The sequence below is a fragment of the Mustelus asterias genome, chromosome 1 (genome assembly GCF_964213995.1).
Source record: "Mustelus asterias chromosome 1, sMusAst1.hap1.1, whole genome shotgun sequence".
Taxonomy (NCBI): domain Eukaryota; kingdom Metazoa; phylum Chordata; class Chondrichthyes; order Carcharhiniformes; family Triakidae; genus Mustelus; species Mustelus asterias.
This window is the reverse complement of record NC_135801.1, coordinates 30,871,383-30,885,156: the sequence shown is the minus strand read 5'-3', so window position 1 is coordinate 30,885,156 and position 13,774 is coordinate 30,871,383. Positions and strand designations below refer to the sequence as shown.

The following is a 13,774-nucleotide window of genomic DNA, read 5'->3' as shown; positions in this document are numbered from 1 at the left end:
TGTAAGGCTTCAATGAGCTGAAATGGTTGGAATGAAGCAGTACAGATCAATTTGAATTTTGGTGTGGTCAAAGATGATCTATGTTTGATTCATCAATTCTTGGTCCTACTATGTAACCATTAACTGCACAGTTCTCGCAGATCGAGTGTTCATTTTTAGTGCATTCTCCTCTTCAATCCCATCACATCGTCTAGATGAAGACTTGCCTTATTCTGGGTCTAGTATAGATTTCTGATAGAGGTAGATTGCCATGATTATTCAACGACTTATTTTTATTCTGTCATGCAACTACCAGAATGTGTGTGTGTGAACTAATTGGATTTTTTTTTTGTCTAAGCAGTTCCCCTATTTTCCCCCATACTCTGTACTATAAATCAAATGGGTGAATCTGTTGGATTGTCATAAACACCCAACCAATTCATTAATGTGCTTTTTGGGGAAGGCACTGCTGTCCTTAACCAGTCAGGCCCAAGCCAATGCGATTGACTCTTAACTGCCCTCTGAAGCAGCCTTGCAAATCATGTGACTTATCAAACCACTGCTGAGAGTACATCACAAACTAGTGGTTCAAAAGTATGGCCCAGAACAACTAGGCATAGGGTAGCAATAGCCAGCCTTGTCAGTGGTGCACACTTCCTAATTGTTGTTTTAAAATAATTACGTTCCTGCTTAATGAGATGAAATGTGACTAATGTGTATGGCAGATGGTGTATAATATGGAAAAATGTGAGGTGGTCTACATGGCAGAAGAAAAGAATAGCAACATTATTTAAATGGAGAGAGACTGCAAAATGTTGCAATTCAGAGCAGGATCGGAATGTCCTTGGACGTGCATCATAAAGTTAGCATGCAGGTACAGCAAATAATTGAGAAGGCAAGTAGCATATTGGACTTGATTACAAAAACTCGACAGGGCATTGATGAGATGACATCTAGAGAAGAGGGTACTGTGTATGGTTTTGATCTCACGTGAGGCACATTGTTGGATTGGTGAAGGTTTAGTTTCCTGATTCCCGTGATGAGGGGGCTATTGTATGAGGGAAGGTTGAGCACGTTGAGCCTATATTCATCGGACTTTAAAAGAATGAGAGGTGATCTTATTGAAACACATCAGATTCTGAGGGGTTTTGACAGGGTAAATGCTGAGAGGATTTTCCACTTGTTGGGAAACCTTGAACGAGGGGGCACAATTTAGAAATAAGGGGTCTTCGATTTAAGGCTGAGGCAAGGACAAATTTCTCTATGGAGGATCAATCTTTGGAAGTCAAAGTCATTTAAACATATTCAAGGCTGAGTTAGGCAGATTTTTGATTTCTAAGGGAGTTGTGGGTCATGGAACAGCAGACGAGAAGGTAGAGTTACGGTCACAATCAGATCAGCCATGATCTTATTGAATGATGGAGCAGGAGTGATGGGCCAAATGGCCTACTCTCATTTCTTATGACCTTAATGTACTGTATCTGGCAACTTATTGCCCAATGCTAAACAACTGCCTTAGTTACTGTATTTGTTACTGAATTGCCAAGTGTACTTACTGCTGCCCTCTTCAGGAAAAAGGTTTCTATATTTGTCAAAAATTGAGACTGTCATATGACCGAGCAATTATCAGCAGTAATCCTAAAATAAAATGGTCTATTTTTCAGGTAATTCTCCAGTTTTGCTCAGCCCATGACCAAAAAGAGTGTGTTGGCAAATTTCCTGTTTTGCATGATGGCTGTGCTTTAAGGAACATACATTAAATGATGTATTGGTTCTGTAAAATATTGGCTTCCAGTGGCCTAACTGAAAGTGCAAGTAGCAGTTTGGGAAAATGCATTTTTCAGCTAAGTCTGATTTCTCTTTGTAATGTTCATGATTCAATGTTGTATGTTACCAAGCTGCCATCATACAAACCCCCTCTATTTGTCTGCTTGTGGCTGAATCTAATGTGACATCACACCCCTATTATAACATCAAACTATCTGCGATTGAGGTGAATTTTCACTGTTAATAAATTTGACAAGTATTTAGGCAAGGTGCAATTGGACATGGCATTGATTAGTGAAATAGTTTATTTTATAAACTGCAGGAAGGTTACTTTGAGTTTTTACTGGAACTGGGGATGATTTTTGATGTAGGAAATTGGATTTCTGTGTTTTGAATTGGACCCAGTTTGTAAGCTGCGGCTTTGAAACCACCATTGCAAGTGATGATTGTAAGTACAATGCCCAAAATACACAGGAAAAATAGAAATCGTAGTCAATGATTTTGATATACAACTGAAAGAAGATGGATTGTTTTGAAAGATTCGATGAAAATCTTTGATTTTTTTTTCTTCTGGATATTTGTTAACTGAGGAACCAAGTTAAGAGTTATGGTCCCTAAGGATGCCATCAAATTGAAAGGGGAGGAGTTAAGGAAGTATGAAAAATCAGTAGGGTTTTGATTTTAAATATCTAAAGGATTCAAAGAGAAGAAAAGTTCCACGTTTTGGGGTGTTCTGGGAAAAGATGAGTTAAGATCAGTGGTGGCTCATAATCTTAAGACATTGAGAATTTAAGGAGGCAGAAGGGTATGCTAAACTGCACACTCGCAATTTTGTAACCAAGGCTGCAAAGAACGTAGGACTACTGACCATTCTATCGTACAGATAGGTGAAAGGTTGCAACTGGATGAAGTTGGAAGTTAAACTTGAGATAGTAATCACATAAGCTGATGGATGAGCTTTTTCTTGCTGTATAGGAGTACAGACTTCTGTGAATTTGCCATGGCTTGGTCAGTACTGTATGGTATTACTTCTGATCTCAACCCTGTCAGTGGCGAGGCTGCTGCGATTGGTCTTGCGTTCTCAGGTTATGTAGGGAATGCTGGCCAGAGATCTCCTGATAATTCCCTCCTGTATGGGGAAAGGTTTCTGTTAGTTTTAGTGAATTATGTTTATTAAATGCATCAAAGCATTTCAGAGACCGTGAATTATTTTGATGAACAATAAGGTTGTCAGTTTTCTGCAAAAGGTCTCCAAGGTGATGAATGAGCGGTTTACTTTGGTGGTATGGGGGAGGAATGTTGGCCAGGAGCTTATGGCACTTATTAAAATAAGTGACCTGGAATCTATACAATCCACCAAAAACATTGGACAGAAAATGCCGTTAAATTGCTTGCTTGCATGTCCTAAATTGGCTAAAGTTTAATAAAGTTCATTTATTAGTGTCACGGGTAGACTTACAATAACACTGCAATGAAGTTACTGTGACAATCCCCTAGTCGCCACACTCCGGCGCCCATTTGGGTACACTAAGGGAGAATTTAGCACAGCCCATGCACTTAACCAGCACGTCTTTTGGACTGTGGGAGGAAACCCACTCAGAAATGGGGAGAACGTGCAGACTCCGCACAGACAGTGCCCCAAGCCGGGAATCAAACCTGGGTCTCTGGCACTGTGAAGCAGCGTTGCTTGCCACCGTGCCCTCTAGCATTTTCTGGCAATCTTGCCTGTAAGCACAGTAAGAAGTCTCACAACACCAGGTTAAAGTCCAACAGGTTTATTTGGTAGCACAAGCTTTCGGAGTGTCGCTCCTTCAGGTGAGTGAGGAGTTGTGTTCATCTTGCCTGTAAAGCAGAGGCAGCAGAGCTTCTATTTGCACTTGTATTTCTTGTTGGTTTATTGTGTTTGAATTTTACAGGTCTGGGACAGGGCTGTTTTTTTAAAAAAAGAGTAGCAGGTTAATTATACCAACTAGATTTGTTGGTACTTGCAGCCTGAGGTGTATAGAAGCTAATGAGAATATTGATTAAAATAAGGCCTGCAAATCTTTATTATATGCACTTAAGCAACTGACAAACCATGAACATACCTGGGCCATTACAGTTCTTTATAGCCTTTGGTTTTTTGTGTTTTGCCATATCCTGAACATGTTTTCGATATTGTTTCTCAATTGCCAATATGTCCATTCTTGTTTTGTAGGATAGGGGGTGGTAAATGGATCAACCAAAAAGCTTTCACAAAATGTTGGAGAAAATTCAAATGATCAAACAACTCATAGGGTATCTGATTAAATGAAGAGCCTCTCCAACCTTGGACTGGATGACCAATAGAATGATTTATTCTATTAAGTTTTGAAACTGTCTTGATACTCTCAGAACAATATATGTAACTAAGCGGTTATGTTACAAACATGTAAAAGAGCAAGGAAGGTCCATCACCCCAGGTGGCTTTATATTGGCCTTCAATCCAAATTAGAAGATGTCTAAAAGGGAAAAATGACCTCCCAGTTCATCCTGAATATTTTGACTGTGGATGGACATAACTATAAAATGAAGAACTGAAAAGATACTGTGTGGCATGGTAAGTTATGGAATATCCTGCCGTTAGGATGCATTGTAACAATATTGTAAGTCATTGGTGGCAGTACTTCATTCAGCCTCTTGGTACTTTGGATGAAAAAGACTTCTCAAAGCAGAATTTTATCTTTATCCTTTCTTTCAAACAACTTGTTTGTGGCAGTATCGATGGCTTTTCTAGCCAAAATTCTTGCACATAACTTGTATTCATTGTGCTAAGCTTCACTTCACCGTTGTATGTACTTTCTAAGTATGTTTCTATAGTGCATGAAGTTTATGAATGTGCTTCCCTTCAGTAGATACTGAGCTTTTTTTTAAAACAAACATTTGGATAACTGTGGTATCACCGGTAACACAATTCAGGACTTGCTCTGAATTGCAAAACAATATCCATCTTGCCCTATTTTAAAATAAATTATTTCATGGGATTTATGCATAACTGGCAAGACCAGCCAACATTTATTCCCCCTCCCTAACTATCCCTGAAAAGGTGATGGTGAGCTGCCATCTTGAACGCTGCAGTGCAGAGTGTGTGTCGGCTCTCCGCTGCAGTGCAGTGTGTGTGTCGGCTCTCCGCTGCAGTGCAGTGTGTGTGTCGGCTCTCCGCTGCAGTGCAGTGTGTGTGTCGGCTCTCCGCTGCAGTGCAGTGTGTGTGTCGGCTCTCCGCTGCAGTGCAGTGTGTGTGTCGGCTCTCCGCTGCAGTGCAGTGTGTGTGTCGGCTCTCCGCTGCAGTGCAGTGTGTGTGTCGGCTCTCCGCTGCAGTGCAGTGTGTGTGTCGGCTCTCCGCTGCAGTGCAGTGTGTGTGTCGGCTCTCCGCTGCAGTGCAGTGTGTGTGTCGGCTCTCCGCTGCAGTGCAGTGTGTGTGTCGGCTCTCCGCTGCAGTGCAGTGTGTGTGTCGGCTCTCCGCTGCAGTGCAGTGTGTGTGTCGGCTCTCCGCTGCAGTGCAGTGTGTGTGTCGGCTCTCCGCTGCAGTGCAGTGTGTGTGTCGGCTCTCCGCTGCAGTGCAGTGTGTGTGTCGGCTCTCCGCTGCAGTGCAGTGTGTGTGTCGGCTCTCCGCTGCAGTGCAGTGTGTGTGTCGGCTCTCCGCTGCAGTGCAGTGTGTGTGTCGGCTCTCCGCTGCAGTGCAGTGTGTGTGTCGGCTCTCCGCTGCAGTGCAGTGTGTGTGTCGGCTCTCCGCTGCAGTGCAGTGTGTGTGTCGGCTCTCCGCTGCAGTGCAGTGTGTGTGTCGGCTCTCCGCTGCAGTGCAGTGTGTGTGTCGGCTCTCCGCTGCAGTGCAGTGTGTGTGTCGGCTCTCCGCTGCAGTGCAGTGTGTGTGTCGGCTCTCCGCTGCAGTGCAGTGTGTGTGTCGGCTCTCCGCTGCAGTGCAGTGTGTGTGTCGGCTCTCCGCTGCAGTGCAGTGTGTGTGTCGGCTCTCCGCTGCAGTGCAGTGTGTGTGTCGGCTCTCCGCTGCAGTGCAGTGTGTGTGTCGGCTCTCCGCTGCAGTGCAGTGTGTGTGTCGGCTCTCCGCTGCAGTGCAGTGTGTGTGTCGGCTCTCCGCTGCAGTGCAGTGTGTGTGTCGGCTCTCCGCTGCAGTGCAGTGTGTGTGTCGGCTCTCCGCTGCAGTGCAGTGTGTGTGTCGGCTCTCCGCTGCAGTGCAGTGTGTGTGTCGGCTCTCCGCTGCAGTGCAGTGTGTGTGTCGGCTCTCCGCTGCAGTGCAGTGTGTGTGTCGGCTCTCCGCTGCAGTGCAGTGTGTGTGTCGGCTCTCCGCTGCAGTGCAGTGAGTGTGAGGGAGTTCCAGGATTTTGATACAGTGATATCCTCCTACATTAGGGATGGTAGGAAAGGAGCTTACATGTGGCAGTGTTCCCATGTGTCCGCTGCCCTTCTCCTTCCAGGTGATGGAAGTTGTGGGTTTGGAAGCTTGAAGGAGCTTTGGTGAGTTGCAACAGTGCATCTCGTATATGGTATGTACTGCTGCCACAGTGCTTTGGTGTTGGAGAGTTTGAGTGCTGATTGGGTGCTTTGTCTTGGATGGTGTCGAGCTTTGAGTGTCTTTGAAGCTGTACTCACCCAAGCAAGTGGAGAGTGTTCCATCATATTCTTGTCTTGTAGATGGTTGACAAGCCTTGGAATTCCCAGTTCCTGACCTGTTCTTGTAGTCACAGTATGTATATGGCTGATGCAGTTATGTTTCTGCTCAATGGTTACCTCCTGCTATGGTGATGCCATTAAAAGTCATGAGGAGATTATGACTTGCTCTTGTTGGAGATGGCCATTGCTTGGAACTTGTGTGGCACGATTGATACTTGCCACTTATCAGCCCAAGCTTGAATGTTATCCATATCTCCCTGCATTTGGACACGCATTGCTTCAGTATCAGGGGAATTATTCTTCCCCATTGGGTACATACATTGTAGATGAGCATTAGCATGTCAACTTAAACTTAATATTCTATATTTTACCTCAGCTGCGGAAATCAAGGAATCAAATTACAAGTATTTTCACTGAATGTTTACTGTAGCAAAATGTGCAAGTGCTGAAAAGAGGAAAAGCTCTACCGATTGCTATTGGCTTTTCATGCTGAGAGGGCTGCAGAAAAGTAAATCTTGAGAATGGCTCTGGTTAGCTATCTTAAGATTCTAATGATTCTCTCCTACCATTTCTCCTGAAAGAGTAGCTAATCCAAATTTTATTTTGGGAACAGAAGTGTTTTAGTGTGTTCATTTAAATCAAATGCTTTATGTATTGTATGTAATTCCATTGGATCATAAAGTTTTTAGGAAAAATAGTCATTCAGGGCATTGTGAATGCACTGGCCAAAATGAGAAGAAAAGAAGAAAATAGCTGCTCGTTTTAATCCCACTTTGCAGCACTTGGTCTGTAGCTTTGCAGATTATAGCACTTCAGGTACAGATCCAGGAACCTTTTTAAATGAGTTGAGAGTTTCAATATCAATACAGGCAGTGAATTCCAGACATCCATCACCCTCTGGGTGAAAGTTTTTCCTCATGTTCCCTCTAATCCCTCTACTAATTACCATAAATCTATGACCCCTGGTAATTGACCCCTTGTGGTGGAAACAAGTCTTTCCTATCTGAACAGTTCCACCTATCTAGGCTGTTCATAATGTTATACACCTCAGTAAGGCCACCTCTTAGCCTCATCTGTTCTAAGGAAAACATTCTAATCTACCCAATCTTTCCTCATAGCTGCAATTTTCAAGCCCAAGCAGCATTCTTGAAAATCTTCTCTGTACCCTGTCCAGAAGTGTGCACAAAATTCCAGCTGTGGCCTAACCAGTGTTTTATAGCGTTCTACATTACATCTCTGCATTTCTATTCAGTACCTTGTCCAATAAAGGAAAGCATTCCATATCCATCTGTTCTGCCACCTTCAGGAATCTGTGAACATGCACTCCAAGGCATTTGGAGTGGCACAGTGGTCAGCACTGCTGCCTCGCAGTGCCAGGGACCCGGGTTTGATTCCTGGCTTGGGCCACTGTCTGTGGAGTTTGCATGTTCTCCCCGTGTCTGCATGGTTTTCCTCCGGGTGCTCTGGTTTCCTCCCACAGTCTGAAAGATGTGCTGGTTAGGTACATTGACCTGAACAGGCGATTATGTGGCAACTAGGGGAATTTCACAGTAACTTCATTGCAGTGTTAATGCAAGCCTTACTTGTGACTAATAAATAAACTAAACTCAATCACTTTTTCTACCCCTCAATATCCTCCCACTTATTGATTATTCCCTTGTTTGCCCTCCCGAAATGCATTGCCCCTCACTTTTTCTGATTGAACCCCATTTGCCACTTTTCTGCTCACTCAGCTAAACTATTAACAACTGTCCTCTTCACTATTTTTATGGCCAATTTCTGTGTCATCTGCAAATTTTCTGATCACTTTTCTCCTATATTTATGGTCCCCAGCACAGCCCTGTGGAATGCCATTGGAAACTGCTTTCCATTCGCAAAAATAGCCATCGACCATTATCCTTTATTTCCTGTCACTGAATCAATTTTGGATCCATCTTGCCACTCTCCTCTGCATCCCATGGGACCTCAGTCTGCCATATGCGATCTTGTCAAATGCCTTAGTAAAATACAAGTAGACAACATCCATTCCACCACCCTCATCAATCTTCCTCTTTATGTCTTCAAAGATTCTATCAAGTTAGTAAGATATGGTCTTACCCTAATGAACTTCCCCTAACAAAACCATGCTGACTATCCCTGATCAATCCGTGCGTTTGTAAATGACAGTTTAACCATTCTGTCAGAATGGAATAATAAACCCATCACTGAAGTCAGACTGGCCTAAGCCTCACATTCTTTTTGAATAATGGTATAATGTTTGTGCACCTCCTTTTGTCCCTGACATGTATCTAGTGAGGATTGAAAAATGGTCCTCCCAGCATCTGCTATTTCCTTCCTGGCTTATTTTTAACTGCCTGGGATATAATTCATCTGACCCTGGTGATTCGTGCCACATTCAAGGATGTCAGTCCCTCCAGTATTCTCATTATGCTTATTGTATCCAACATTTCACATTTCTCTTCTTTAACTAGAATGCCTGTCCTTGGCTTCAGCGTTGAAGCATAAGTTACCATGTACATCTTGGTAAACAGTAGAGCTCCATCATGTGCACACACCTTGGGTCTGAACTGTTGTATAAATGCCACTTTCTTTCTCTTCAACCTATCATAATAATTTTACTCCTCTCTGCCTTTAGACAGCTGTCCATGTTTGCTTGTTACCTTTTTCAAAAAGAAAAGCAGCTCGAAGATGCATATCATCTTGTATAAGATTATTTGCTTTTGATTATCCATAATTGCGTGTTCTATAAAAATAAATGATAGAATGTTTATTACCTAAATAATCAACATAGAATGTTTAGGGGGTTTCTTTGACTGGCATTGGAACATTGGCCAACCAGTTATACTTTGTTGTTTTTTAAAAATTGGCTTGTCCCTGTCCCAGCTCCATTTGCTCAAAGGTTGGTGCGATAGAAAGCTGGCACTTTTGTGGCAACAGCTCTTCTCGAGCAAGGCTGAAAAGGTTGAAATAATGTAATACGGATTTTTGAATGGCCGATTAGTAGCAGTGAAGGTTGTAAAAACTTTAAAACATTTCAGAGAACTACAGTCTGTGATTTTTATTTTCTTCTGCTTTAGTAGATGAAGTTTCCGAGAAACTGTTGTTGAAGTTGAAGTGAAATCTAAAAATGTTTCAGATCTGACTACTGGACTTGTATTGCATGTATTATATTTTCAAACCATATACATTTTGTGTACCATTTAAAGTATAGTGATGTTAGATCAGCCTCTTTTAAAAAAAATTCTGTCATTCTGGAGCATCTGAAAAGCTGTGTATAAATACACAGCAAAAGTTCCAGATTTGAATCTCCTGTCAAAAGTTTGTTTGTGTTTTTAAGTCTGCTTTTGAAAGCTGTACCCCTACCTGAGTCAGAAGCTCCAGTTACATGTGTTTCTCTCTCCTCCACCACCACCACTCAAACATGAAGTCCATGTTTGCCAATGTTCTTTTAGGCCATGGTACCCGAAGAGAAAGAGAGCGTACTTATGACGTTGTCATAAATGTTTTTAACATTTTGGGAAAATTCTCTAACATCTGTAGGGAATCTTTTTGGTTAATGGGATTAGTGATCCAACTACTCTTCCGATCACCCCTACCTCTTGTGCTCTGTCTCTTTCTGCCCTGGCTCTCTTTCCTCCATTCCTACCTGCATTTGCTCTGCCATTCCTTCTAGAAGTGCATGGGGAATACCTCCACCTCCAAATCAAGTATGCCATTCTGACCTGGGAATAAATTGCCATTCCTTTATTTGTTGCTGGGTCTAATTTTTGGCCTCCCTTCCGAACACCACTGAGATTACCATCACAACATGGTGGTGCAGTGATTCAAGCAGGCAGCTCACCGTTATCTCTCGAGGGCAATTAGAGGTGGGCAACATGTCAGTTTTGCCACTGGTGCCCATATCCTGCAAATGTATCTTTTCTCCATACAGTGTTTTAGACTTTTATTATGGTTTTTTTGATGAACATTAGAGAGGACGTAGTATCTACAGCACAAAAACAGGCCATTATATGAATTGGATCCATGCCAGTGTTTGTGTTCCACATGAGCCTCTTCCCAATCTTCTAAATTAACCCCAGAAACATGCCGTTTTATTCATATTTGCACACAGTGTCCCCCTACTGACATCTTTACTAGTCACCTCAGCTATTACTTGTGGGAGCAATTTCTACTCTCTGGGTTCTTTTTTTAAAAAAGTTTCTTCTGAATTCCTCCAATCTTCAATATCTACCAGGTCACCACTCGGACTTTTATCAGAGAATAGACCCATGTTCAATCTTTCTTAATTGTTATAACCTTCATTCTGGTATCATTGTAATAAATTGGTTTCGCACCTTCTCAGTGCCTCTATAACTACAAGCTTAACATTAAATACTCTCCTTTCCACTTCTCTAGAAATAAAGCTGCATAATGTAGGTTTTGTGGCCTGATTAACCTGCGTTGATATTTTTATATATTTGTACCCCAGATCCCTCTGCTCCTGTAACTCATTTAGACCCTTGCTTCCAAAGGAATGTGTGCTGCCTTTTTCTTCCTACCAAAATGTTTCACATGTATATTGACGTTCATTTAGCAATTACATGCCCATTCTGGAAGTTTATTAATCTATTCCTTTGTTTTGTCACAGTCCTTCTCATTAACTATATCTTTAACCAAAGTTGATGTCATTCACAAATTTTGACATACCTCTGATGTAGAAGTCCAAATTGTTTATGTAACTGATGAGTAAGTGTGTTCCTGGCACCAGTCCTTGCGAAACAGTCCACAGTGTCTAATTTTTAATAAGATTTCTTTGCACTTCATGGTTTTGTGGTACGTGAAGCCATATCTTTGACCACAGAGAATTGCAGCTATTAATACATTAAGAACAACTCAAACTATTGAAAGGTAAGAAAATAACCTAAGAAATGGGAACAGAACTTGACCATTTGACTCTACCATTCAATACCGTTGCAGCTGACCATCTACCTCAATTCCACCTTCTTGCATTATCCCCATATTCCTTAACCCTTTTAATATCCAAAAATCTAATATTTATATTTAACTTGAATAAATCAATAACTGAGCATATGGAGTAGAAAATTCTGAAGATCTACAAAGCTTTGAGTGAAGAAATTTCTCGGCTCAGTCCTAAATGGTCAAACCCTTATTCTAGGACTGTAACCCCTTGTTCCAGATTCCCCAGCGAGTGGAATCAGCCGTCCAGCATCTATCCTATCCTGCCCTTTATAGGAAATATATTCTTGGTCTAAATGATCTCTGCTCATAGAATAAATAATCCCCTTATCCCAGGGATCAGTCTAGTAGACCTTTTATGGCACCCCAAAGGTGTGCAGGTTAGGTTGATTGGCCATGATAAATTGACCCTAGTGTCAGGGAATTACTAGGGTAAATATGCGGGGTTATGGGAATAGGGCCTGGGTGGGATTGTGGTTGGTGCAGACTTGATGGGCTGAATGGTCTCCTGCACTAAGGCAAGAAAACCAAATCTACAGTGTATTCCAAGTATGGTCTCACCAAGGCTGTATACAATTCCAGTGAGATTTCTTCACTCTGACACCAGAATGAAGGCTACTTTATTCTTTCCTTTCTGAATTGTTTCCTGCACCTACATGTTAACTTTATGATTCTTGTGCAAAGTCATACATTTTCATCTCTCTATTTTGAAAAATAATTTGCTGTTTTATTATCCTTCCAGAGTTGGTAACTTAACACTTATTGACACATTTCATCTGTCATGTTCTTGCCCAATTACTGAATGTGTATTTTGCAGCCAGATTGCATCTTTCTCACAGCTTACTTTCCTACCTAACTTTGTAACATTGGCAAACTTGGGTATATTACAATTGGTCTCCACTGAGTTGTTGATATAGCTGAGTCAACTTATTATCCATATCCTCAAAACAACTCAACAGATTTATCAACACCATTTATTTTTTATAATTCATCATTGACTGCCTCATGATTCTCCAAGTATGCTTCTGAAGATTAGGAAATCAAAGGGACATATCAATGGGGGTTTGGTATTCATGTGTAGGCTTCAAAGTCAGGGGGCGAAAACCAACAGCTCACTTGATTTGTGTATAGTACAAAGAAACCATTACAAGACACAAAGAAGGTGAGACTTACAAAGTTTTGCATTTTGTGGGTTTGCTGTTGGCTAAATCCACGTGGCAGTATTTCATCCTTGTAATGTTTTAATATATTTTATTTTGTTTGACATTCTTGAATTTTTGGTTGTGTACAAAAGACTTAACTGAATATTTTAATTTTCAGAACAACAAAGTTTGACCAAAGTAATCAAGGCAGGCAAGCCCAAAACAAAGAAAACTGGGAAGGTATGTAAATCTAAGCTATCTAATTCTTTAAAGGACAGTCCTTGTTTTGTTATAGTCATATATAGAAACCAGCAAACTTGATGGCTATGTTAGAAAGTTTTGTTGATAGCTCACCCAATTGCCCAGATAAGTGGTTCTTAAACTTTCCTGGCTCTGGCCAAAAATAGTTTTATAATCTGCTGTACCTTTAGTTGTCTGAGCTAACCCTATTTTCTCCTTTTACCCTTTTCTCCACACTCTTATTCCTCCTGCTGCACTCCTACCACCACCCGGAAAACATCTTGACACTATGCATTTCAGAGTTGATACAATGATGAATCAAGTTTGTACTAATAATACACCATAGAAATATATATTTTGTTTCTTATCAGTGGTTTTGAATTGTATATTCCATCTTGATCTATTTTTCCAAATTCCAATTTCTTTTTACTTTTCTAATTTCTGATTTGCTTTATTTCTGAAGGTTATTTATTATATCATTCTCTGTTTCCTAGATTTTGACCCCATCCTTCTCCTCTCTTTCTGGCAACAGTTTGAGATTGTCAGTCTGTTTACAATAGTGGTGGTGTCATATTTGACAGAGGAGCCCCCCCCCCCCCCCCCCCCCCCCCCCCCCGCCCCCCCACCACATCCATGGCATCACTGAGACTCCCTATTTCCACTTCTGTAACATCACCGAACTTTGTCTCTTGGCTCATCTGACCTGCTGCTGAAGCCCTTGTTCACAACTTTGTTACCTTACCTCTGGAGTTGATTATTCCAATGAGAATCCCAGCTCGTTTCCCCACATTCTACTGTGCACAAACTTGAGGTTATCCGAAACTGCTGTCCGTGTCTTCACTTGCAACCAAATCCTACTCGCCCATTATCCTTCTGCGCAGCCACCAGAATACATTCCCACTCAGGCAATGTTTTAATTTTAAAATTTTCACTCTTTCAAATCTCTCCAGGACCTTGGCCTTCAATATCATATCTCCTCCAGCCCCACAAATTACCCATTTATCTGCTGTTTTCTAATTCTGGCCTCTTGGAACACCACTGATTTT

The 13,774-nt window shown here is 41.7% G+C and overlaps 1 protein-coding gene across 5 annotated transcripts in view; it reads left to right on the top strand.

Annotated features, from left to right (window-relative positions):
- LOC144492705 (la-related protein 1B-like) overlaps window positions 1–13,774 on the top strand; it is a 94,726-nt gene that overhangs the window by 15,645 nt on the left and 65,307 nt on the right. For all 5 annotated transcript variants that reach the window (XM_078211073.1, XM_078211064.1, XM_078211056.1 and 2 more), the window contains exon 3: window positions 12,667–12,728. In XM_078211073.1, coding sequence (XP_078067199.1) covers window positions 12,667–12,728 — 62 coding nt within the window. The remainder of the gene's footprint in view (window positions 1–12,666; window positions 12,729–13,774) is intronic.